Genomic DNA, 24,097 nt, shown 5'->3' with positions numbered 1-24,097 from the left:
TTGCACACTGGGAGACCGCAGGTTGGATTGATACCAATCTGAACCTGTCGTGATTGTATACTCTCTGGCAGATTCTTAGATTCCCAAGGCCTTGTCGTTCTACGAGGGCAAGTTCAGCGTGGGCTTAGACAACCAGCATTTCGTTTTCGCGCAATGACTTCTCGACATAACAGCAGTCCGAACAGCTTCCCATCTCGATGGAATTGACGCTCACGGAGTCGGTCTTTTCTTATGCGCTGCAGAGCTTTCCTCGCCCGTTTTCTGAAGGCAAGCCATGGCACCTGAAGATCATAGTCACATCCTTCCACTCGAGTCATTCGGCCTCAGCGCCGTTCCCCTGACCACTCACAATATAGTCTGGTCACCTGACGCCGAGCTGGCCATTGGGGCCGATGATTGCATCTATCTTTATCTTCCCGAGTTTCCCTCCAGTGGGACGACAGCATATGGCAGCTTCCGTGCCGACTTTGAGACGCAACGGCAGTACCACGAGATCACGTTGCGCTTCCCTACCATTGAACTACGGCCGCCGGAACTGAACCAACCTCTCTTCGACGCGGTCGGTCAGGATTTCCCGGATTTTCCTCCTGCTCATGGTGCGGGTGTCACCGTTGTGGCGAATATTGGAAGCTCTTTGAACCATGTTGTTGCCCTGGAGTGGTCACCAAACGGACTGGGTCGCATGCAGAGGTCCGTCCTTGGAGTCCTCACTGGCAGCGGTGCCCTAAATATCTACTGCGAAGGTATCACCGACGGCATTGAGACGACCAAGTTGAAGGGACGAAACGTCAGGGGGATCAAGTCTTGGGTCGTTGCATGGGGTGTTGGTGGCAATTTGTTGTTACCAAGAGCAGAGGGGCAGCGGTCTCAATTTTCGAGGGAGTATATCACGTCCTTTGCCTGGTCTAGAGAGATCGACGGGCACGGAGCTCTACTCGCTTACGTGAATGACGAGGGCGAGATCACAATTGTTGCTGTTCAATCAGAGCACAGCGCTGTCGGGAGGGAAGGCGATCCAGGCAAATGGCGGGTGGAAGAAGTTGGGAGATTCATGGGAGATGGGCCCCATGGCAAAGGACATGTAAGTAAATTCTTACTATTACTCCCACGTCAGGGAGGAATTCTAGCTGACAGGTTGTAGCCATCGGATCCCGACTACACGCCATGTGGTTCTTCATTCTCCTTACGTTGGAGCCCATGGCTTCATAAGGGGTTCAACCGGATATGTATGCTCTCCTACGTAACCAAGAACTACGTCGGGTTCCGACAGATTACTATTGCGGGCAAGTGGAAGCATATGGAGACTCCCAGGGTTGAGGTTCAGACAGATTCTAATGGAATATGTCTGTTCCTCGCTCCGGATGCCTTTGTTACCTTCGAAGACCTGGTACGTTGTCTTGTCGCTTCCACCATATGTCTGCCTTCATCAGTTAACCTTTATCTAGGTATGGACCATTGGGGGGTCCAAGATGTGCCGAGGGATAATCGCAACTCCCGCGAAGGTGCAATCATTCCAGGTCGCCCTTGACAAAGCTCCGGACAAGGACACGATCCGACATGAAACCGATGAATGTGACACCACATATCCTCCCCAAGATGAAATCGACGGGGCATCCAACCCTATTACCGGCCTGATCATCCACCCGCCAAATCTGGCACAATCGACGCTAAGCCCCTACTTTTCTCTCACACGTCTTTCCGCTACACCCAACAACACCAATTGGTATCAAACCAACCTTCCCGTTCCATCTAATATTAAGACACCCAATCCGAAACCCCGATGGGCAACCGAAATCTCAAGACTTACGGAAACCAAACTCCCTATCCCCTTGGCCCACCGTTCCGCGAAGCCAGATGGCACTGGTTCTGACGACGGAGCCGACGACATGGACGACGCCGCGGACGGAATTGGCGACGGCGGAATATTTGTGGACTCGGACGACGATTTCGATTACGACTCTGGCGAGGAATATGATAAGAGCGCGTTCCTGGAACAGATGAATAATGCAAATAACTACGACGACGTCGAGAAGATCCACACGACTCGTGTTCGAGTCTGGGGCATGACAGCCAGTCCAGGAGGAGGCGTAACGGCGGTTTTCATCACGATTTCAAGCGCCATCAAACCCGAACGCACCACTTTCGGGGGCTTGCGGTGTCGCGTGCTGTTTGGGCAGAACTTAGCACCCATCGACGCGAATCTGGCTGCCGTGAAGAAGCTCAGTACCGAGGCTAGGTTGTGGGAATGGATGTATGGCGGCGGGGCTCCCGTGCCAGGTGCTAGTAGCCCTGAGGCGGGCAGTCATGCAGGTGGGCAGGTGGTGAGGGGGAAGTTTGAGGATATTGCCTCGACGAAGGTGTGCGTCTTTTGCAGGAGTGCGCTGAAGGCGCAGGGGAACTCGTCACGATGTCCTAAGGGCCATGTTTTTCGTAAGTGCTATATTTTCTTCACTGGTGTCGAGAGGTTATAGTGGACTAACCTTTTGTGTCAGAAAACTGCGCAGCTACGGGGATTCCGATCACAGAACCTGGTACTTCCACTACCTGTGGTGTGTGCGGACGTAAATGTCTGAAGCCTGAGTATTTGCAGAGTGTGGCGAGTGACTTGATTTCTTTTATAAAGAAGGAGATCTCGAGCGAGTTGTGTGGTGGGTGTGGAGGCAAGTTCTTCAACTGAACTGTTGTCATTTCGATGTAGTAGTACAGGGAATTGTCCGCACACCCGATGGTTCCAGAGCTACGAGTGACAAGTACATCTTAGAGGCTGCGAAATGATAGAAGGTGTACAAGGAAAATAAATGTACTAGTCCTAGAGAAGCGACGGGTTTTGGAGAAACATGTGTTACTCCGTCATTACAGTTAGGTGTGAACTACTGGGCAAGGCTGACGTTAAAACTCGTGACGGCCCAAATTGGACAGTGCCGGCAATGGGCTGCACAAGAGGGGGTCCTGATGCCCATAGTCCCATGGCCTAGACGAGGCAGAGTCTAGAGGACTTATTCTTCTACCTATATGTGTTTTCGTGCCCTGGCTCGAATTCCAGATGCCCGCATCCACACACACTTGTATGATTGTGACTGTATTTAGCCTAAAGGATAGAGAACTTGAGATGTTGGTGCCAGCGACTTCCAGGCTGGACGCTAAGTTGACAGATCAGCTTGATCTTCGAGGCGAACACGTAGCTATGCCTAGGTGTAACCCCATCCCTATCAGAGCCTTACGTGGCCCACAGCCTTCCCACTTCCTGACTGGCTCGACTAACTCGAGAGATTGAATCCTGCGAGTTGACTGGACGCCGTGTAACGTCAACTTTCTGCATTAGCTGGCGAAGAGGGTTTCCGTCGGCGTGGAGGATTGATCAGAAGGACCTGAGGTGTAGCAGCTGCCACATTCAGCTTTTTCCATAGGGTGTTGGAGGTCAGTTGCCGTCAGTATGATTGCGTGGACATAACCTACTGACATCTAAACCCTGGTTACCCGGACTGCGATGAGTTGATAAAACCAGGCTCTGGCACATTCATGCTTACAGGTGGCAGAGTCTGCATGAAGTACTCTCTCATTGGTGGCTATTATTAGGGGTCAAGGAACCCGCAACGGGTGTGTCATCTAAGGTATATGGTGTTTCTCGAGCGTATATTAAGCCAGTTTCCAGCTTTCCTCTCTATTCGCGTTTTCTATCTTTGCTCCAAGCCAAAACCCAAAATTCCAATTAACTTATACTCCACATGGAATAAAAAACGAAAAGAGCCAGAAAAGAGCCAGAGAATTGGTCCTTATACGATTGCTCGCTACTATACCATGCGCCGCTGATGATTTCCACGGTATCGCGTACTTTGGTTAGTCAGACACGGAGTTTGGATCGATAAGGCGCGAAGTCAACATAGAGGTGTCGCCGGTCAGATCGTAGAGACCAGAAAGACCAGTAGCCTGTGTATGAAGCATAACTGTCTCCGATGAATAAAGTGGTGTTGAACTTGGCTTGTAGGTCCGCCCTGATAGGGGCGAATGCTGCCTCAGCCTCGGCCTGGTTTTTTCCCAAATTGTCCAGAAGCCAATGAGTGTAGCCTGACGTCGCATGGGCAACAAGAACTGTCGGTAAGTTCTGAAACCAATAGGCATAGCCTGCGAAACCTGTTGGCACCCAGTTTTAACTATAGTCAATTACACAGAGTCTGAAGTTGCAAAGGTATATTGGGCCGCAGACATGGAGGCTCACCCACTTCTCTGAAGCGGAAAGGAACACAAGAAAATAAGAGTGACCGCCTAGTGTTACTTATCAGCATCGTTGAGGCCAGGGTATGACTACAACATTACTGCCACGGCGTCTAGCAGGTGCGAGTTGTTGAAATTCTGGGTGTTTGAAAAGGGCACACTGGTAAGGTGGTGTGTAGTAATCATGTCGACGTTGGGTGCGCTTGAATAGTTGTGCTGAGTACGATACCGTAGCCTGGCCCGACACCACGCAGAGCCCTGCAAAGATCCGTGCTCTTACAGTAGCTGGCAACGGAAGTACTCCCATCAGCGAGAAACAACTCAGCTTCAAGGAACTGGTCTGCACCAAGACCATAATTGCGGGTCGCTGGACCATGACGACCCCTAGATGGCAACCGCCGGTAGCTCTGCGTGATCCTGCACCGCCACCTACGACGATGGCATTGTTTGCCTTTGCCACTTTGTAAAATCTATCCAGCTCTCGGCGTTAATAAGGGCTACTTGATTCATGGCTCAAGAGGACACGTTCCCCCTGGGAATCAGCAAGAAAAACAAGAGATAGAATTACTCACCTCTCCATTGCCAGGCCTCATTGATGTGGACAGCACTCCATTCCCAGTACGACTTCGTACACTATTTCAGAACCAAAAATCACTATGTGCATAGATTCAGTCTCCCACTAGAATAGCCGCAAGGATACTGACCTTGTTGGCAGATGAGTAAGTAGGTTGGAAGTCAATGCTGTTCCTGTAGTACCGAAGCCAGATTTCCAGGCTACCATATCCATTTGACCGTCCCAGGAGATGGTGTCCAGTACTTGCTACAACAAGTCAGATATTGTTTAGCCGAGCGTATAGCATCTCCGAGATAATGTGATATCGGTTTGTCACGTTAGCAGCATACTTGGGGCTGATACCTAGGCAGCAGCATAGTTAACAGGCGCACATTTGATATTTTACAGCTAGGGCCTGCCAATTGGGTTTGACGTCCGGGAGCCCTGATGGGACCGCATGGTTGTGACGTACTCGTAGTCTGCCGAGTTGAAATCAGCGCCTGGGTAGCATGGTTCAGCAATGGGGTTAGTCTTGATCAGCCTGTCTCTGAGGAGCAGGTTGAACGTAGCCCATGAGACATTAGAAGGCCAGCGTTTGTCATTGGGTCCCTGGATCATAAGGTCAGGTAGTGATACGGATGGTCAGATTTGAGCAGATGCATACACATTTGCAAGAAGGGGTGGTGGGATTCACCTCAAGACGGTTGCCTGCGATGCCAGCCAAGAACAGTGGGAGTGCTGGAAAGATTTTTGTGACATGTATTTTAAATGCGGAGCGAACAAATAACACTTGGCCAAAAGGGGCTTATGGTGACTATAAGTGGCCTTGGCTCAGTGATCAGAATAATCAGCTCGATTATTTCGTATTCAGCGATCCTAGAGGCGATAGGCGACCGGGAATTGGCCGGGCTCAGCCGCCGCGGGTGCGATATTCACACTAGTGCTGTACTGCTATACATACCACGAAAGAAACATCAAGGATCAGGGAATGCAAACATTAGCATTGAGCAATTTTCGGCGCTTGACAGGGTACAAACTTGGCATGGGCACAACACATCCTGGGCAACACACTCTGGATACAATACTGCCACAGAAAGACGTGTTTCCCAAATGTGACATGTTGAGGAGAGGAGGTGATTCCTGCATGTCCAGACCAGTCGTGGGTAGATTAATATGCCTAAATTATGGATGTGACTACAACCAAAACTGTCTATCCCGATTATGCTCACAATATACGCGCATGCAGCAACACTTAAGAGCACCCTTTCCCTGCCCGGCTTTCGGTTTGAGTCTACCATGAGACGCACGTCCTGGATCGGTCATTTTTGGATCTCGTGTCTCAGTAAAATACCATCTCTTCGACCAATTGATTCACTGAGTGTAGAACTATCTAACAGACTCATCTAGATGGGCTCTATAAGTAGGTTTCAAATCTTATCGTTGCTTGAGACATGCATTGCTTGTGCTCCAAAATTTGCTAGGAGCCGATGTGTTATAGGCAGAAAAGAACACAGGCAAACATACTATGATCTTCTCTTGGAAGTGAGATGATCAAGTTGAGCCTGCACGCACCGTTTGAAGTTTTGCGTTTGGTCTAGAGTAGTAATAGACCGTCCTGCCGAACTGGTATCGACTAGTTCGTGGATCCCAAGGTCAGTCCAGACTGAGCATGCCGGACTTCAAGGTTGGCCATGATGGAATCACATACGCCAGAGGTTTGAGGTTTGATATTCCCAGGCCACAAGGCTATTTCCAAGACACGGGCGACCTGCCGGATTAGGATTGTAGCAAACATGCACAACTGTTAGGCACTGGGGCATCAAGGTCGACTGCATGACCCCTTGTTCTTACCCTTACTCCTGCGCTGCCTTTTTCTAAGAAGATACAGGGGTTTCCGGCAGTTTGCAGCTCGCTGTCACTTATCATACAATCTGGATCACGATCCACAATTGTATTGATTCGAGACCTAGTCAAGTTACTTTAAAGTTGAACAGTCCATCTGTTCACACCTGTGTCGATTTTACAGATTTTTGCAACCTAATAATTGAAAGACAAGGCAACTCAATTTTGTCAGTGGTCTACTTCGCACCTCCTTCTCACTCCACACGCTTGGCCTTATCCGCTACGACACCAATTTTGCGGGTCACCCACAATGGCAGACTTTGAGGCAGATCCCAATGTGCCGCTTCGGGGCTCAGCCTCTCACGTCAATGCCCTTGGGTTGACAGCTATAGTCTGGATCGGCTTCATCGTGGCGACGTTGTTCGTCATCCTCCGAATCTCTGTTCGATGGCGTGGCAACGGGAAGCTTGGCACCGATGACTACTGGATTCTGCTGGCATGGTCGAATCTGTTGACCATGGCCATTATACAAACACAGCAGATGGAGTCGCTTTGGTACACTGCGTATCTCATCGCCGAAAGGATCGCGCCCGACGAAGGTAACGTGTACCAGGCCGAGCAACTTGCCCGGTGGGAGTTCCCAATCATCCAACTCTTCTGGACAACACTTTGGTGCATCAAGGGTAGCTTTCTGGCGCTATTCTTTGGGCTTGTCAAACCAATCACGCTGTACAGGCGCCTATGGTACGGTGTCGTGGTCTTCACCGTGGGGGCCTATATTGGGTGCTGGTTGGGAAGTACCTTGACTTGCGATCCGCCATTGGATTATTTCAAACCTGGTCAGTCTTCGTCATGTCATAGTGTCTGTTGAAACTAACTAGCTCGATAGGGAAGTGCAATTCACCCAAAGAGCGATGGCTCACCTTCTTTGGTGTAGTCTTTTCCACCGCAGTCGACATTACATCTGACCTCATGATCATGTCTCTCCCCCTCGCGCTTCTCCCGAAACTACACCTCGAGATACGGCAAAAGGTTGGCCTTGGCCTCACCTTCAGTATATCCTGCATCATAATCGGCGTCTCCATTGTACGGCTGAAACAGGCCATCGTCGGTGAGATCGTGGACATAGTGGGGCTAGCCATATGGGGTGCAGTTGAAGCCTCGACAGCAGTCATCGTGGGATCACTTCCACCGCTGAAGGCATTCCTCAGCAAGGGAATCAAGGCGCACACTACGAAGAAGTCCTCCCAGAATTACGGCAACAGCGCGCGGCAAAACGAGTACAATAGATACTGTATTCTCCGGACAATTATGGCTCCCGCGTTGATACCGTTGCATGATTTGAACAAGAACAGACACAGTCAGTCAAAAGGAAGGATATGTATGCAGAAAACATACGACTTGCAACACCATATGAGACCTGTTCACGATTATGCATTTATTTCAAGGGATGATGACGAAGAAGCCGCCATCATAAAACATATGTGGGGTGGTTAGTTTGGGACTGATGGGTTGCTACTGAACCTGCTTCGATCGAAACTATTCACTGACTTTTTCCCAACTTGTTAGATGGCCGGAAAGTCAGCATACGACAGAAAAGTTTTCTGGCGGCTGACGGTTCTAGTTGACGAGTTTCTCAAAATGACTTTGAAGATGAGTTCAGACAGGTTATGTGGGATGCATCATAGTGTCGTGTGGTGCATATTTGCGTGTGAACGATCAATGTGGATGGTAGCCTGAAAGAGTTGGTATCCGGAGCACGGATCATCGAGAAGTTTTGGCTTTACATGTAAGGGTAATCAGTTTTGTATTCAGCTAATATCAATACTCATACAAACCAGTAACTAGGTTATATACTTATTCGTGAAAATGCTTATTGTCAGTCGTCTAGCTGAACCACGGCATAACGAAAGGTAGATATCCACATACTTGAATACATAACTACTTAGCCTTGATCCGTAGAAACACAAACTTCACTCTCTCAATAAAACGTTTATCCTTAGATCTACGAGATAATTTCATCAACCCAATCTCGATGACAATTGATCGACATGAGCTCATTTCAAATTCCCGCCGTTCACGAACATACACCGTCAGGGCATGAATGAAGGTAGTCAAACTTCTACTTCCCAAAAGAGAAAAAAAAGAATACAATATGGATTCCCTAATAGCTCGCGGTCGTCTGAATCAATCCTTCCAAATAATCGTCCCTAACGGCTTGATATGGTCCAACGAGGGCGACTACACCGTCACCACCACCAACTCAACACTTTACACCGAATTCATCCACAAGGGTTTCTGCGGCATCGATCCCACATTCACCAGTACCCTCGAAAACAATTGTGACGCCGCCTCCGATGCCGCCCTCCAAACTGTCATCTGGGTTGGCATCACGTGCGCCATCATCTGGGCCCTAGTCGGCTTCGCAACTGCCAATGAGATAGTCGATCGGTTCCACAAGCCCGAGGCCAAGATGAACTGGATCCTGGATGGCCTTTTAGGTGGATTCATAACCCTGGGCGTAACGCTGCTCTGCTTTCTAGCGGGGCCGTTCGCGGGGCTTGTGTTTCGCGTGCCGGAGGATGAGTTGGATGAGGCGGTCTTTGAGACATTGACGAGGTGTAGGATGGTAAGGATTTGCGCAGATATACCGGAGCCTACTAGACGCGGCGTGGAGCTGCGGAATTTGGAATCTGGGGTGCATGGTGACAATGTGCATGTGGATGGGGGAGCAAGCAGACGGGTCAGCAGTGATACGCCTGTAAGGGGTGGTCTCGGAGCGGCTTCGTCTTGTAGCGAGCCATCACCGTTCTACAAATCGGAGACTGCACCGCCGCCATATTCTCCATGATTTTCTCGAGTTGGCAGAAAGGAATTCTGTGCTTACAAGTCTCAATGAGTGTTTCGTGGATCCCTCAAACTACCAAACGCTAAGCTTCATCACCCTCCCAGCCGTGAAAACTTTCTAAGACGTGAATTAGGTTATCAAAGCCATTCCAGAAGTTACTTTTGACATTCACACTACTAAAAGAAATCATGAGGAATCATATTGGACTTAATGCCCTGAATAAATAATCTCCCTGAAGAGTCCGAAATAGTAACTGAGCGGACTTGACCATAAGTACCAGGAATAGGGGGTTCGACCGGTCCAATGGCTTGAAAAGCTGGAAAAGAATGAAATAATGGTACGTTGGCTGTCCAGGTTCTACAAATCGAGACTGAAAGATACCAAGGCGCGGCATAGACGGTTTGGATCACCCAAATAGTATTGGCCTTGAGTCCTATGGATTGAGTTTCGAATTCTTAATCGTTTTGTAGAAGTGGTGTCTATTTGAAACAATCATCCAAATTATTAGCTTCTGCCTTGTTACGTATACCTCTACCACCACTGCTTTGTTTCAACACACACCGTGGGCAATGCAGGAAAGAGAACTGTATTGTTTATGTTCATGGATATGGGACTGAGTCCCAGGAATCTGCAGCTACGAAAAGTATACTACTCGTGCCACACCCCACTTATCTCGGACTCGCTTGAGCTCACCAAATTAAGCTGAAATGCATTTCGTTCCAGTGGAGTGTATCTGACTGTCAATACTGTTAGCTTCGGCCGGTCGAAGATCTAGCAATCACCTAAGCGTGCGGTCTTCCTTAGATTCGATAGCGGCTCGAAAGACATTCTCAGCCATGGACATCGCAACATGGGCCTCTCAACAGAGGACCGAATCCCTCAGCACGCACGTAATGTACTTAATTTACTCACGTCTACAACATACATAACATCCCCTTTTTCCTTTAAATAAGTTGAAATAACACGCGCTCCTCGAAATTTAGGTGCGAGGATGGTTTGGCGAAGAATCCAGCCTGCCTGCTACCCACGGGGCAATTCATTTTCTCCTTGTCCATAAAGATCATGAAAAAGCCTCAGAGGAGACAAATGTGCGACAGTCTTGCGCGAATCTGACAGAGTTGGAAACGTAGACATCAAGACTCAAGCTTAGGTTTGCATCTTCAAACCTGTGTCTGGTGTAAGCATGAGCTCGGTAACACTGTAGGAATGCACCCACAGATGTGAAGATAGTTTCGGTTATAGTACTCTCGCTGCCAACAGTGGAAAGAATACTTCTGAATACCCCAGAGCAAGATCACTCAACAATCGCACGCATTCCCATCGAAGTTCTTGGTGCTGACAGAGAACTACCTTTTTCAAAGCTTTGGAAAGAAGTCTGACCTAAGTCATAATAGTTCAGCTGATAACGGCTTGCCGGGCCAGCTTCCATGGATTCAGACGGTGAGGAATCTGGAGTTGTGCCAGCATAAATATCCCAAATCTGGGTTTGAATTCCTCGCGATGCTGAATAGTAATGGTATATACGTCCAAGGTTCACATGGCTTTATTATGGATCAGCTGGACGGAGGCGGATGATTTGTATTGTCGTCGCCATGAAACATGTCTGGCACCTCACGTTTTACAGTCCATGTACTCTTGCCATTCTGGAGGACTTGTAAACCCAGCCTTTGAAGACTTATGCCCTGGATCTTAGGCGCCCGGCTCGCCTAGATATCCATCACGCTTCTTCTCCAATACTTACTTCACAACTCTACTTGCGGATTTATCCCTGAGTCAGTTTTAACAAGAACTCAAAGCTCGTGGTGAGTTCTGGATCTGTCCTGAATAGAGAACTCGCTACTTAAGTAATTTCCTTGCTACAGGGATCTTCTATCTCATGTGCTCACTGAAAGACCTGGTGGCAACGACAACGAAGAATAAATCCGCAGCGCAAATGCGAATCATGGCTAGAGCTGGCTCGGATGAAGTGGAACAAAAGCGTCCCCGTGTCCCCAAACCGGCTGATGTTTGAGAACGCTGTCAATGGGAACATTCTCCAAACTGGCGAACCTATTGGCGATTGATGACACAAGGATGTAAGACTCGAGGCAACTTCACCAACCTCACCGACCTCACCATCCCATTCCGTTGGGTTGACAATGGATTGGGTTGAGTTGGTGATTTTATTGGTTGGCCTGTAATGGTGGACGTGCTGGTATTATGTTACCAGTTACGTGACCCTTGCTTGGCCCTTTTTTTCCAAAACAAAAATCTCATTTATTATACTGCCCTATAGAAGCCTACGGTTTATGAAGACAGTAGGTTAGAAGACCCAAGGTATAGCGGGCTAAACTACCCAGTCCTTGTATTGCGAATTTGTAACCTCCGTAACTATTGTTTTTCCCTCGCACTACCAGCTTTCTGAACTTAACACGGAGGTTAAGTTCAATATCGGTGTAGGCTGTGGATTCTTAGTAGGACGCTCAACTCTACTAAATACTTTCCCCATCACTGTCGCGGTGGACATGCGTGGTGCATATGTGTAACAACAGATACAGACAGCAGGGGAGGCTAGGTACAATCATCAATTCCTAACGCCAGTAGTAAGGATTTAATGCCAACGGGCCATCATTATTTCACCCGCTTACCGGGGCAATCCTACTTCGAGTATCTTGTGTCGTCATACCACTGGCTTTTGTAACACTATAACCGCCGGATTGATTCGAACCAATTGTGCTCATCGCGATCCAGACATCAGTCTGGGTTACAGCGGCGTATGCACAAGCCAAGCTCAGGACCGCTAAGCTCAGGACCGCTAAGCTAAGAGTGGTCTCGGTCCCTTGCTTGGGACTAAGGTGTAACCAGGTCGGCAACCAAAATCCGGAGATTCGGTGGATTATGATTGTTCATCCACACCAAACTGGGCCAACCAGGTTGACTTGGTGAGATTGCCTCAAGACTTACAATATGAGATTCACTGACTCTGTGTGGATAGCGTATTGACTGGTGTGCCTACTCTGCGCGTTGTGCTGCGTTGGTTGCCAGAAGTACTATGTAGGAAGCTATCTGACGAAAATGTGAGGGGTCTGACCCCAGTAGCTACACTTACTGCCACACCACCTTCGGCATAGGGCATAACTGTGGTGCTAATCCCACACGTACTTGATAATTGAGACGCGGCTTTGGCAAAGCAGTCTCATATCAGTGTGACTTGCAAGGCAGCCGTTACACCAGCCTCTTCTGCTGTCCTATACCACGTCTTATTAGAACTCAATCACGTTGCTTCGACTTTTTTACGTTGTAATCTCAATATTTGCTTTGCCTTTGGTTGTTATGCATCATAATTAGCAGGTACCTTTACTCGTTAGCCGACACAAAACCGACCAACAAGCATCTGTACATTAGCTGCCCCGACAGGGAAGCGCCCCCGTCGAGCATATCTTATCGATTTATACATGCCCATGTTAAACAATCGTTATTTATCTGTTAGGGGGTACCACTTTGTATGATGACAAATGTTTAGGTTATATTAATAAGATGCCCCTGACAAATTTGATCTTGGTGAGCTTGACAAAAGATGTATCCTACCGTAAGAAGTTGGTGCCAGCATTCCGATAGAAGACTTGTGTATAAACCTTTTAGATTCCTGGCGATAGGTATGCTATCAAGTAATGAAGCAATTTCTCTACCACAATTGAGTTTTCTACAATTGCAGCAGTCATCAATCAGAGCATTGGTACCCATTGCCCGAATATCAGAGTCGTACCTTGTTCCCATTAAGCCGTGTCACAAAATTCCAATCCGTCGTATACTCAGTCTTCAGGCACGGAGATCAAGTAAGTCCGTCACGAGTTGTGGCATTGCATGATTCTGATTCAAAACTTTGATGGTGCTGATTAAGGACCCTTGGTCATGCTTCGGGAATACCTTGATGCTGAGCCAACGATCACCGAGTGATTCGTTGAGATGGGTTCATCTAGCAATACGACTACGAAGAAGAACAATGGCAAGGGCAAAGAGAGCAGAAAAGATGCAGCTGGTGAGCACCTGCAGGGTTCTGATAAGTCGTGTAACGGGAACAAATCTCATTGATTTCCAGATGGTATTTTCGAGACCCTGGGGGACTATGCTTCAATATAGAGATTGGAAAGGGGGACTTGGGATTGAAGAAAAATGGAAATAGGTGTGTATATAGCATGTTATACCTAGTACCTCATACTTGATTTCCCATACTTTCATATACTCTAAACGCACTTACATTCATTTGTAAGACATAGTAATGGTATTAGTACAATTTCTCCCCGTTGAATCATTTATATGGGTTTATCTTCTTATGATAGATTTGAACTCCATATCAGCCATAAATGCACTCAGAAAGTGAAATTCATGTTGAACTAGATCAACGCCAACCCACGTACGTGACTCCAACATAAAGTTGCAAATACTGGTAACGCAATAATCCCTCGATTAAGACATTTGTTCCAAAACATCTATTCCTAGAAAAGGCACTGCGTCACCGGTTGAACTCACGTGCAGAACCCCATCACATTTTATTCCGCCATGCAATCAGTCCCCTATTTTCCACCAGAAACACACGACCCGTACTTCTCTTTATAACAGCTACGCATGCATCATTATTGACCACTTTGATCCAAGCATCTCATCACCATGTTGCGCTTCGGCATCACAAATCTTCTACTTCAGCCTGTAGTCTGCATCTCGCCCGCTCTCGCAATTAATGAAATATACTACAAGGTCATGAGGGGTTGAACCCTTTTCGTGGCCCTATGGCGCACCAGCAAGGGTCGGATAAACTCAACCAACCAACCATCCCCCCTAAGTTGGTTGTCCAATTAGTAAGCAAAATGGTCGTGTGGTTGGACAACCAGTCAACTAATTTAGGCTAGTTCTTCCAGGGTCCATGATTTCACTAAGAAATGAAGCTATCGCTAACCTCGCCGGCGATATCCCCTGGAAACTTTTAAGCGGAGCTGGCTATAACGTCCTCTGTAGCCTCGTCCGGTTTATATCGCTAGTTATCTGGCCTTCCTCGTTTCTTTTCACTATCGGGTAGTTTTCTATTCGCTAAATCACAAATCACTCACTAGACGTACAGTCTAATCGCTACAGGCCCAACCAAAGATGCCGGTTTTCCACAATATCCTAAACCATGGACGAATACCGACTTGTTATTAAATCGAATCCAGGACTTTCCGCAAACCACCTGAGACTTAGCCAAGTCGCACTGTAGGAATTTGAAAGATTATTATTATTATTATTAAATACGCCGTAGGCTCGAAGCCCCCGGTACCTCTGCTAGTACTCCCGTATGTCAAACCGTGCCCTAATGGCTGGACTAAATACATACGCTGCGTCGTCGGTTCGCCCTATTGGCGACTGCGTTGCGTCCACTACCATACTACGTTGGTTCTCAACCTACCAACAAAGTCCCCCCTGAGAAGATCGATGCTATCTGGGCCTTGAAGCTGTCCGACCCGTCCCTAGCAGCCACCTTACAATAGTCCCACTAACTACAGGTTCTCCTGTTGCCGTTGCGAGGTCTCTGCGAGAGTATAGTGGCCGTGGTGCGATGGCGGCCCGTAATCGTTCCCTCGGTCCTTCCAACAGCCCGCAAAAGAGGATTACGTGCTCTGCCGTCTCAGGGGCATCGGTTTGAAGAAACCAGTCGTGTTCTCATACTGTGTTAATTTGAAAGATAATTTGCCGTTATTTACTTCTTTTCCAAAAGCTCTACAACTTTTCCAAACCGTTGGGCCGGTTGTCCCCCTATGTATATCAGTACTGAACCCGGAGGCACTGGTCGTTCCTTGATGTGTTTAGGGCCCTCATGGGAAAGTCCGCTCACTTTAAATTCAGACTCTTCAAACATCGCTTCAATTCAGCGCTTTATTCGCAACCAACAAGTCCGATATCTACCCCTTCATCCACGGACATCCTCGCCAACCAAATCCTCATGTCTCTGATAGGATGGAGAAGAACTGCCGGTTTTGTGCAACAGATTTTCCACCATATGCGGCTCCTCCTCATACATAAATGAGTTACATATCCATTCGCAAAGGATGCAAAAGCCAACCAGGGGAAGGAAGGGTGAGAAGACCACGCCAAGGGCTGTGTACTTGAGTCCTTTGGCAGCCAACTTCCCGAATCTTTTCATCAGCCGTTGAAATTTCTTATAAATACTCTTCAGTGATGTTTCTGATGAATTTTTGGAAATTTCTTTCGTCGATATGCGGTGTTGATTGCACCTGAGCTGGTAGCAGAAGGCCATAGCTTGTCGGCAGTCGTCGGGATCTGGAATAGTTGATTCGACCAGACGCTTCAAAAGTCGGCGCAGCTGGGACACCAATAAAGGTCTGCCTATCAAGACTTGTTTTATAATAGTTACATGTGGGTGATAGATTAACTCGAGGGAAAAAGGAAGCCCAGCACAGAAAGATACGGACAGAGTCCACTGTTTAGACGATTCAAATGGATTACCGGCCGATTTTCAAACAAACACAGCAAGGAAATGAACATTTGCCCAAAAATTGGAAGATTATCAATGGCTAAGAACCTCAGTGTTGGGGATCATTAAGTTATGTAGTACCTAGCTTAAGTTGTGCGTGACATCGTGGCTGCCCATTCATACCGTATGGTGGACCATGCTACTCACTTAAACCACTTGATGGAAAACCTTACTTGGGCCTGAAAATGTTTCCATCCAGCGGAATTCGTGACAATAAAAACCCTTAAATCCGGTTGGCACAACAATAAACAGGTTGTGCTAATTATAATCATTTCCTCCGCGACGGTCCCTTCGTCTCAATCTAGCTCATGGACATAACACACTCGCGTTCCCTGCGACTAATTCGCTTATATCTGTTTATCAACTTGAAGACAACAATAAGCAGCGCAAAGAATCCAACAACTGCGATTACGAGGAGGACCTCCTGCCAGTGTACCGAGATTCCGTTTCCGTAATGACAGGCGTGCCTGGGAAATCGATCCCTTATCAATGAACCGAGGCTGCAAAAGTCATTTTCGACAGCGAAATATCTAGATACGGAGTAAGTCTGATTTTACTATCCAAGGAACATTGATGGCTTCGTAGCGTCTCCAGATATCCTCATCGTGGGTGTATGCAGTGCGTGTTCCGTTCTCAGGGCACTGCAATAGGCCATATCTTATTAGGATCCATCCCAACGGCAAAGGCTTAATGTAACAGTACTGAAGCAGTGTCTAAATATTAGTACGGATGCTTTTGGGTGGGTAGAAGGGACAATATGCAGGAACAACGAATTCCTGGACACTCGGCAAGAGTTGGAAGGCTTTGACAACGTCCAACGTCATTTCATCTACAATTCCCAACGAAACAGCGAAGATTTGAGAGACTTCATGTTTCATACCCCACCACAAAAGCGAACGAGCCAATTTCCAGCAGAAAACTAAACTTTATCAAAAGAATTCCACACCAGCCTCCACGACACCTTCTATTTGTAGCCCGGTGGCAACGCCCCAGACATCATAGCAGGACCATCCATCTTGTAATTGTAAGACGGCGGCGGCATCGCAGGCAACATCTCAAGCTCACACCCATCCATCCAAATATCCACATCACCCCTTCTGTGCAGCCCAGCAAATATATTCGCCGTAACGCCTCGCAGCTGCTGCCGTCGTCTCCCCAGAAAACGCGGCCACCAATAGCACCCAAGCACAAGAAACGCCAGCAGTGCGAAAAATACCCCAAATATGACCATAATGCTCGGCAGATCCAACTCTTCCCATCGGGAGGCCGGACAGTCGTGGGTGTAGAGAGCTCGGAATTGAAGAGGCATTCTGCAGAAATCCGAGCCGACGGCCGCGTATCTGTGGGTTAGGCGATAGACTCTCAGCACAGTTACATATCTGGTATGTATGAGGAGACAGATAGGTGAGGGAATGTGCCGGACTGATTATTATGTCTTACTCGCTGCAGATTGTTCGGTTGCCATAATAGTATGGGGTATTCCTGCCTTGGTACGGTACGAGGACCATACAGAGTGCTTTGTTCGTATGAGGCATGGTTGTTTGAGGGCCGAAGGAGAGATCGATGCAGGTCTGGAATCTCACCCGACGGATGATTTCGGAGAGATTTGGGCTCTAAAAGGTTGCTTGCGTTGTCTTCAAGGGGAAGCTTGAGTGCTTAAATCAAGGTATACATTGGCAGTGGCGCTTGGGTTCACGTATGAGCGCGCATTTTCATCCCCTCTCGCACAGATTTCATAGTTTGGTCCGACATATTTGACAACTTCGAATGAGATTCTCCCTCGCTTGACTGTCATTGCCGACCTAGAACGGCGAGAAACTCCGCAAAGTTTGCAGATACACACTCAAGTATGTAAATATATATCATGATATCTTCGTCGTAAAAGTATTTCTCCCATTATTTAAGGGCGGAACTGTCATCGATGTGTGGACTCTGTATGTGACGATACAAATCATTTCCATTGCAAAATGTAACATTTTCCATCCGTTCGTACTGCATAAATGTAACCTGAGGTTGTTAAACGTCAATTGGGATGTTAATAATCACCGGATGCACTTTCCAGACTGGACTTCGCATGTACTTTTTCTAGAATCCGAGGAAACTGCATATCTGACACTTGCAGTTGTTCTCGTTAAAGACCTTTATTTGTGTTTTATGTTTGATTCTGCCATATTTCTCAGCATCGTTCGGCGAGCGTGATCAATCTTGAGTGATGGGGAGACTCGACGGCCATGAACGTATGATGCGGTGGTGTTAGAAATGCATTTGCGGCCGCAAGTTGCAATGGAAAGTGTCAATTCTGACAGATAGCCCGTGTTTCTACAGGCAAAGATTGTTCGTACAACTTCTGGAGATGTCAGCCTCGCAGGAATAGCCACTATAATTATATAGTAAGGGCGAAAGGCCCGAGAAACCATTTGAAGTAGCTCAAAGACACTCGGGGGGTTCTCTTCACAGCTGGACAATACACTCCACTCACTACAGCTTGTCTAACTAGAACCGCGCTTGCAAACAGAGCGTCAAGGATCAGCTAGAAGTCGTTTTTCGTGTAATGTGTGAAATGAATACCATAGTTGACCAACTCGAAGCCGAGCAGAAGAAAAGCTCCACTAGGAAGTTCGGACATGCGCCGAACTCGGGAGATAAAGACGACAAGGAGCTCGCGGGGTCGTGAATTCGGGAGGAATTAGCTTTCCGGATCTTAGTCACGCACGTGGGCTTGACGAGCAACACGAGAGATAGATTCCAAGTGGCTCAGAGGGTGGTACCGTACATCAATGAGAAGGTGAAGAGAGTACTATTTATTTAGATACTAAGTCATTATCGTAGCGCCGAAACTTATACCTTTGGGTGATTCCGATATTGATGCCCTGGTGTTGGGGTCTCAACCCGAGTGCGAGACGGCCACTTCGACCAAACCCGTCTCCAAGTCAACTTCCCGTGCCGACAATCTGAAGTGGAGCCATAACACAATTGCAGATGACACTGGGTCATGGCCGGTGACACGGGTTGGAGGATTCCGCAAATTCGACAGTGGTAAAGGAAATTTCAGGATAGTGAAACGGGGTCAGGCGGTCAGTAGGATATACCTACCACCTAACACACTGAACATACGGCTCCAGTACCCACAGATCCCATCTGTTGGTCTGATCAGACGAAGATCGTGGTACTGGTTGCAACAGCGAAGCTCTTGCAAGTCTTGGGCGTAAGTTGGTCGGATGTGCCTCTGCGACTAGCGACGGGACAATTCACAGAATAAAACGTCTGGCTCTGGGAGACAAATTGAAGCTCTCACTGGCACTGGATTGGTCTGATCAGGACAAGATGACAACTCCTGTGATTATCAAGGCTAAGATAAGGGCAAAATAATAGGATCTCGAAAGTAGTGTCTGAATGCACATAGAGATAAACCGAATAATTGAAGAACTAAATGACTAAATGGAAAACGAAAGTGAAGATGATGATGAATGAGATGATAAGTGGTGACGAGTTGTTGAAAGTCGTCTATGATCTCAGTGTCCCTTTTTGAAGTGAAGAAAACAGGGGAGTCCTCCCTGGCTCTTGTCACCTATTTCTCTGACGTCCGGCCTGGCCTCACTACAATAGCCGATTCGGAAAAGAGGTCGGCTTCATGGTTAGTACCTTCGGGAAGAACTGGCAAACAAAAGACTGAAGAGTTAGCTAGGCTGCTCGATTTATATCATATTTTGTACAGGCAGAAGCGTCGACTGTCTTCTCACGTACAAAAGCCGAGTAGCGATAGCCTGAGCTTCCATCTATTTGCTGAGATGCTCGTCGAACGAGAAGTAACTGAATCTGTCGCACAGAATGCATAATTGACATAAAAGGCTTCGAGGTCCGTCGTAGGTCCACGCGTAGCATGTTCGTCACTGAATCCAGTGGTCTGCTGCGACTCTCGACCACGATTCGAGAAACCAGGAATCCAGCCTCAAGACCATTAGCAAGCTCAGATGGAGAGCCAACCCTCACTGAAGCCGATTATCCCATCCATCAGTGTCCGCGCCCTTCATTTCATTTCGAAGACCAGAAATCCACATCCTTACGTCTTACATCGCCATCCACCCCTCATCCCCAATAACCATCCTTCCACAAATCCTTCCGATACCCCTCCGTCAACCTCTCATCAGAACCATACTCCTCCTGCCACCCAACAAACCCGCGATCCAGAACATACACCTTCTGCTCTTTCTTCTCTCCCTTCGCTTCGTTTACCCCCTCTTCCTCGCCCGTCTTCTTCTGCGGCATAGCCTCCCTCTCCCTCAAATACCTCAACGCCGCCCCGGGCCCTCTCTGCTGACTAAACGCGCAATGAAACACGACCGTCTCCTTATCCGCCAGTTTCCTAAGTAACGTCGGCATGGTGGCGTCGATGCTGCGTAACGGGAAATGCATCGAGGTGCGTATATGGCCGCCTATGTAGTCTGCCATTTTCATAATGCATTAGCTCGAGTTGTGCGGGATATATAAATTCCTAGGACAAGAAAGGAGGGCACGAGGAAAACTTACCGTCGTCTCGTACGTCCACAATGGCTATCGGGGAGCTGTCTGCGCTACTGGGATTGGCTTTGAGGAGCATGTCTGCCAGTTTGGGCGCCGTGAGGCGCTGGAGGGTGGCTATTGTTGTCATTTGGAGGAGTGGATTGCAGAGGAGTCTATTCACGTAGAACTTGGGGGGCGCATTTGTGGTGCTGAGGTAGCTTGCGATGAAGAGATGACGTTGGTTGCATACCTTCAAATCTCAAGCTTCAATCTTAGCTTAAGCGTCAACCCCGCCGAATGTGTCTTATGTGCATATAGCTTGATAGTCGCATCGAACACTCAAACAGGATCATTGCACTGCCTTATAGGTATAGCGATAGGGACTCAATTTGTAGTATGTTGATCGGATTGGAGAATACTCGATTTAGGTTAGTCACGACCACCAGGTACATTCTTAGGTGAATAGTGATCCATAGCGGGGTCATAGGGCTCCAACTGGCCTTCAAAGAACGCCTGCCTTACGTTGATAGCTTTTCATCCGGGAGACATTGCTACATATTAATAACGACCCTCAGAATGGCACTGAATCTTTCTCAGCGCGAGCTCATCCAGGACATGATTGGACGTGGGGAATTTGCTACGTCTTTCCATCCATATCCTATTGGTAAGACTGTCACAGCCTCAAAGTCCCAAGCTTGTTAGTCTGATAACCAAGGCATTGCGTCGGAGATCTGCATTTCCTCTTCGAATTCCCATATTCGCTATCCTGGTTATCGTCTTAGAGCTAGAAACTCTGAGGCCGCCCTCCTAAGTTCGCTAGTCTTAGCTCCATTTCCGAAGCTTCCGTGTCCTTAGCAGCTAGAAGCATTTGGGGTTCTCTATCATACTCTCTTCGCGACTGATCTGCGCGGTCCCACTATCTTCCATAATCGCGATAGGCTAAGAGATCCTGAAAAATACAGACCGCTGAGCGAGAGACTTAGTGCCGTGAAGTATCTAAATTAAGCTGCCTCTCTCTGATCACTAACGAAACGGGGTCAGGCGGTCAGTAAGATATACCTAACACCTAATACACTGATAAGACGGCTCTAATACTGACGAATTCCGTCTAATCGGACGAAACCCGTAGTACTGGTTGAGAAGAAGAAAAGGAAGTCCTCCCTGTCCCTGTCACGTATTTTCCCTAATGTTCGGCGTGACCCCACTACACTAGCCCGAGAATTGTTTAGTATCCAGCTGCCCAGCTCGATCGGAGACCATGTGGCCGAGGCCATGCTATGTCTGCTTTCGTATCGTGTTATAGCATCTCTTAGCCGATTATTGTTCAAGTCATTGAAAGTAATATCGATTCTTAGTCGCTTTCCGTTACTAAACAAAGGAGCCTGAATTACGGGCTGCTTCTTAACAATATTCAAGTCAACATCTAGCCTATCGACACCTTTGACGAGATCCAGTTTAGAGCGATCTCCAGCAGATACTGTGTGTTAGTATCATCAACTTTAAAACACTTGTTTGAAGGCAGTTTTCTCTCTACAAACTTCTTCAGCTTTGACTATAGGTAACAGCAATCAGTATGTACTCAGATTATTGTGCTCTTCCAGTTTTGTGTATCCCCATATGATGGTACGACAGGTTTATGTGCGCCCTAGCCCAAGGACCCAGCCGTATGCATGCATGTGCAAAACAATATTATCCCTGACTTGTTCATGTAGTCTAACTCCTTATCCACACTCTCTTTTTCCATCTCAAGGCCACATGCCATCCCACATGAACAGCCAGTCCTCCCAGTACTGGTTGTAGTTGCCGACCAGGTAACTGAGGCCATCGCCTACTGTCCCTGTCTTGTATGGCCTCGTGTACAGCCCTCCCGTCTTTAGATGTCGCTTCATAGCCGTGTAGACGGAGAAACTGCTGGGCATCGTGCCAACGAAGTACGTACTCCCTAACAATACCACAAAGTCGACCAAACCTTGCTGGTCCCACGTGAGGGCATTCAATGCCTCGAGGTCGCTACCCGTGAGCAATTCCGCCTTGGTGACGACCTGCATCCTGGCGATCTCGAGGGCCTGGCCGGCGAACTTCTGTGCTTCCGTCGCGTTGCCCGTTGCCAAGTACGCTACCGGGAATGCCTTTTCTTGCGCCTTCTGCAGGTATCCACCAGCTTGCACATCATACGTAGGCCAGAAACCCATGGCATCATTCTCAGTACGCAAGTGAACGCCCAGGAAGTCGCCTCTGTCCGCGCTCTTGCTCTGCGCCATACTACGCATGTTCTTGAGTGCTGTTTTCCCCAGGCGCAATAGTTCTTCGTTGAACTTGAGAATGCTCCCGAATGTCGCCGCGAACTCGGGCCCGTCACGGTATATTTGCCAGTCCCAAAGGACACCCCATTTGAATCTGATCAGTCTGGGTTGCTGCTTCTCGGGGGGGTGGCCATGGGCTGGATCGCTCAGCCAAGCGCGGAACCGGTCTCCGAAGCGGTCGGTATGGCGGTTCTGGTCCTTCCAATCACATCCTGCGCGGTTGCCAAATTCTTTGGGCACGATTTCGTCGATGCGGGGCTCCTCGTCCGGCGCGCTGGTGGCGTGAGGAATGTGGCTAAGTTGGTCGTAGATGGTGATCTTCGGGCAGTAGGTCCTGAAGGCATGCTTGAAATGTTGCTCGTCAAACATATAGCTGAACGGTTTGTAGTCGGTAAACAAGTTGGCTAGGTCCGTGTCCGATCGTCTGCGAATCCTAGGCACCACCAGCCCGGTTGCGCCGGCTTCGAGAGCGTAGCGCAAACATGTCTGAATGTAATTGCGAATATTGCCCAAGCCGCCGCTGTTGTTGTCGCATATGAACACAAGCCCATCTACGTATGTCGTCTCTTCGCAGACGCGCTGTAACGGCCAGCCGATGAAGGGGGCCTCAGGGTCCGAAAGGTCGACGTTGTCTTCGGTCATAGGGGCGCCGAGACTCGACGGTGGACTGGCGTATCCGCCGCCGGTATCGAGCCATTGGAATGAAGAATGCGGCAGTCGAAAGCCCCAAACGGCAATGAGAACGACGATGCACACCGTCGGAACCACTATGTTTCGTCGAGGCATGAAGCCCGCCAACTTTTGGGGAATATGCTGTGCGATGGCTACCATGTTGATGAACGATAAGTTTCCACCTTAAAAGTCGCGTGGTGTGAAGTACAGGTGTTTGCCCCCTGTCAAACCAAGTCTTGGCGGGCAACTTGGGCGGGTCTCAAGGTTGCTTGGCACCTTGCGACAACTTCCAATCGGGCAAGGTGGAATGATCGATTCGATGGTTCAACGGCAGTGCGATGTCGTTGAAGAACCTCGGAAGTGTCACGTCGTATTCAGTATCTCGAAGTGTCTCGAAGGTTCCTGTCCGCTTTGTTGAATGATTGTACAGTTGGCATCAGGTTCGAGTCGAATTAATTTGTCGATGGCCTGATGGAATTTTGTCGTTGAACCCTACTCTTCTTTGGGCTTGACGGGTTTGAAGCTTTCGAAGCGCAGCCGCCGCTATGAGACGGCGAGAATCGAGCGATGAAACACGCTGGTAGGCGAAAACTGATGAGATGTAGGAAAGAAAGAACGGAAACAAAGAACAGAGGCAGAGAGCGAGGGATCGTTTGCTTCTT

The 24,097-nt window shown here is 48.3% G+C and overlaps 8 protein-coding genes across 8 annotated transcripts; 3 read left to right on the top strand and 5 right to left on the bottom strand.

Moving 5' to 3' along the window:
- Positions 1-274: 274 nt before the first annotated feature.
- Positions 275-2,677, top strand: BCR38DRAFT_353508 (uncharacterized protein; the record flags this gene model as incomplete). The annotated part of the gene is made up of 4 exons (XM_040856792.1): positions 275-1,081; positions 1,142-1,387; positions 1,446-2,430; positions 2,493-2,677. The coding sequence occupies 4 exons, from the start codon at positions 275-277 to the stop codon at positions 2,675-2,677; spliced, it is 2,223 nt and encodes a 740-aa protein (XP_040711243.1).
- A 1,164-nt stretch (positions 2,678-3,841) lies between these two features.
- On the bottom strand, positions 3,842-5,383 carry BCR38DRAFT_413602 (uncharacterized protein; the record flags this gene model as incomplete). The annotated part of the gene is made up of 6 exons (XM_040858849.1): positions 3,842-4,131; positions 4,315-4,663; positions 4,785-4,836; positions 4,917-5,032; positions 5,116-5,128; positions 5,238-5,383. The coding sequence occupies 6 exons, from the start codon at positions 5,381-5,383 to the stop codon at positions 3,842-3,844; spliced, it is 966 nt and encodes a 321-aa protein (XP_040711242.1).
- Positions 5,384-6,917: 1,534 nt separating this feature from the next.
- On the top strand, positions 6,918-8,104 carry BCR38DRAFT_468857 (uncharacterized protein; the record flags this gene model as incomplete). Its single annotated transcript, XM_040862790.1, has 2 exons — positions 6,918-7,446; positions 7,497-8,104. The coding sequence occupies 2 exons, from the start codon at positions 6,918-6,920 to the stop codon at positions 8,102-8,104; spliced, it is 1,137 nt and encodes a 378-aa protein (XP_040711241.1).
- Positions 8,105-8,762: 658 nt separating this feature from the next.
- Positions 8,763-9,458, top strand: BCR38DRAFT_413600 (uncharacterized protein; the record flags this gene model as incomplete). Its single annotated transcript, XM_040858848.1, has 1 exon — positions 8,763-9,458. The coding sequence occupies one exon, from the start codon at positions 8,763-8,765 to the stop codon at positions 9,456-9,458; it is 696 nt and encodes a 231-aa protein (XP_040711240.1).
- Positions 9,459-11,734: 2,276 nt separating this feature from the next.
- On the bottom strand, positions 11,735-12,570 carry BCR38DRAFT_413599 (uncharacterized protein; the record flags this gene model as incomplete). Its single annotated transcript, XM_040858847.1, has 4 exons — positions 11,735-11,895; positions 12,121-12,284; positions 12,399-12,484; positions 12,544-12,570. The coding sequence occupies 4 exons, from the start codon at positions 12,568-12,570 to the stop codon at positions 11,735-11,737; spliced, it is 438 nt and encodes a 145-aa protein (XP_040711239.1).
- A 4,354-nt stretch (positions 12,571-16,924) lies between these two features.
- On the bottom strand, positions 16,925-17,269 carry BCR38DRAFT_489680 (uncharacterized protein; the record flags this gene model as incomplete). Its single annotated transcript, XM_040864426.1, has 1 exon — positions 16,925-17,269. One exon carries the CDS (start codon positions 17,267-17,269, stop codon positions 16,925-16,927), a length of 345 nt encoding a protein of 114 aa, XP_040711238.1.
- A 2,777-nt stretch (positions 17,270-20,046) lies between these two features.
- On the bottom strand, positions 20,047-20,608 carry BCR38DRAFT_353530 (Rhodanese-like domain-containing protein; the record flags this gene model as incomplete). The annotated part of the gene is made up of 2 exons (XM_040856795.1): positions 20,047-20,402; positions 20,488-20,608. 2 exons carry the CDS (start codon positions 20,606-20,608, stop codon positions 20,047-20,049), a joined length of 477 nt encoding a protein of 158 aa, XP_040711237.1.
- A 1,597-nt stretch (positions 20,609-22,205) lies between these two features.
- BCR38DRAFT_353356 (uncharacterized protein) lies at positions 22,206-23,549 on the bottom strand (the record flags this gene model as incomplete). Its single annotated transcript, XM_040856775.1, has 1 exon — positions 22,206-23,549. One exon carries the CDS (start codon positions 23,547-23,549, stop codon positions 22,206-22,208), a length of 1,344 nt encoding a protein of 447 aa, XP_040711236.1.
- Between the last annotated feature and the right edge of the window lie 548 nt (positions 23,550-24,097).

Source organism: Pseudomassariella vexata (assembly GCF_002105095.1).
Source record: "Pseudomassariella vexata strain CBS 129021 chromosome Unknown BCR38scaffold_17, whole genome shotgun sequence".
In the NCBI taxonomy this organism is placed as follows: Eukaryota; Fungi; Ascomycota; class Sordariomycetes; order Amphisphaeriales; family Pseudomassariaceae; genus Pseudomassariella; species Pseudomassariella vexata.
The sequence above is the reverse complement of the archived record's forward strand: the minus strand, read 5'-3'. Positions and strand labels throughout refer to the sequence as shown.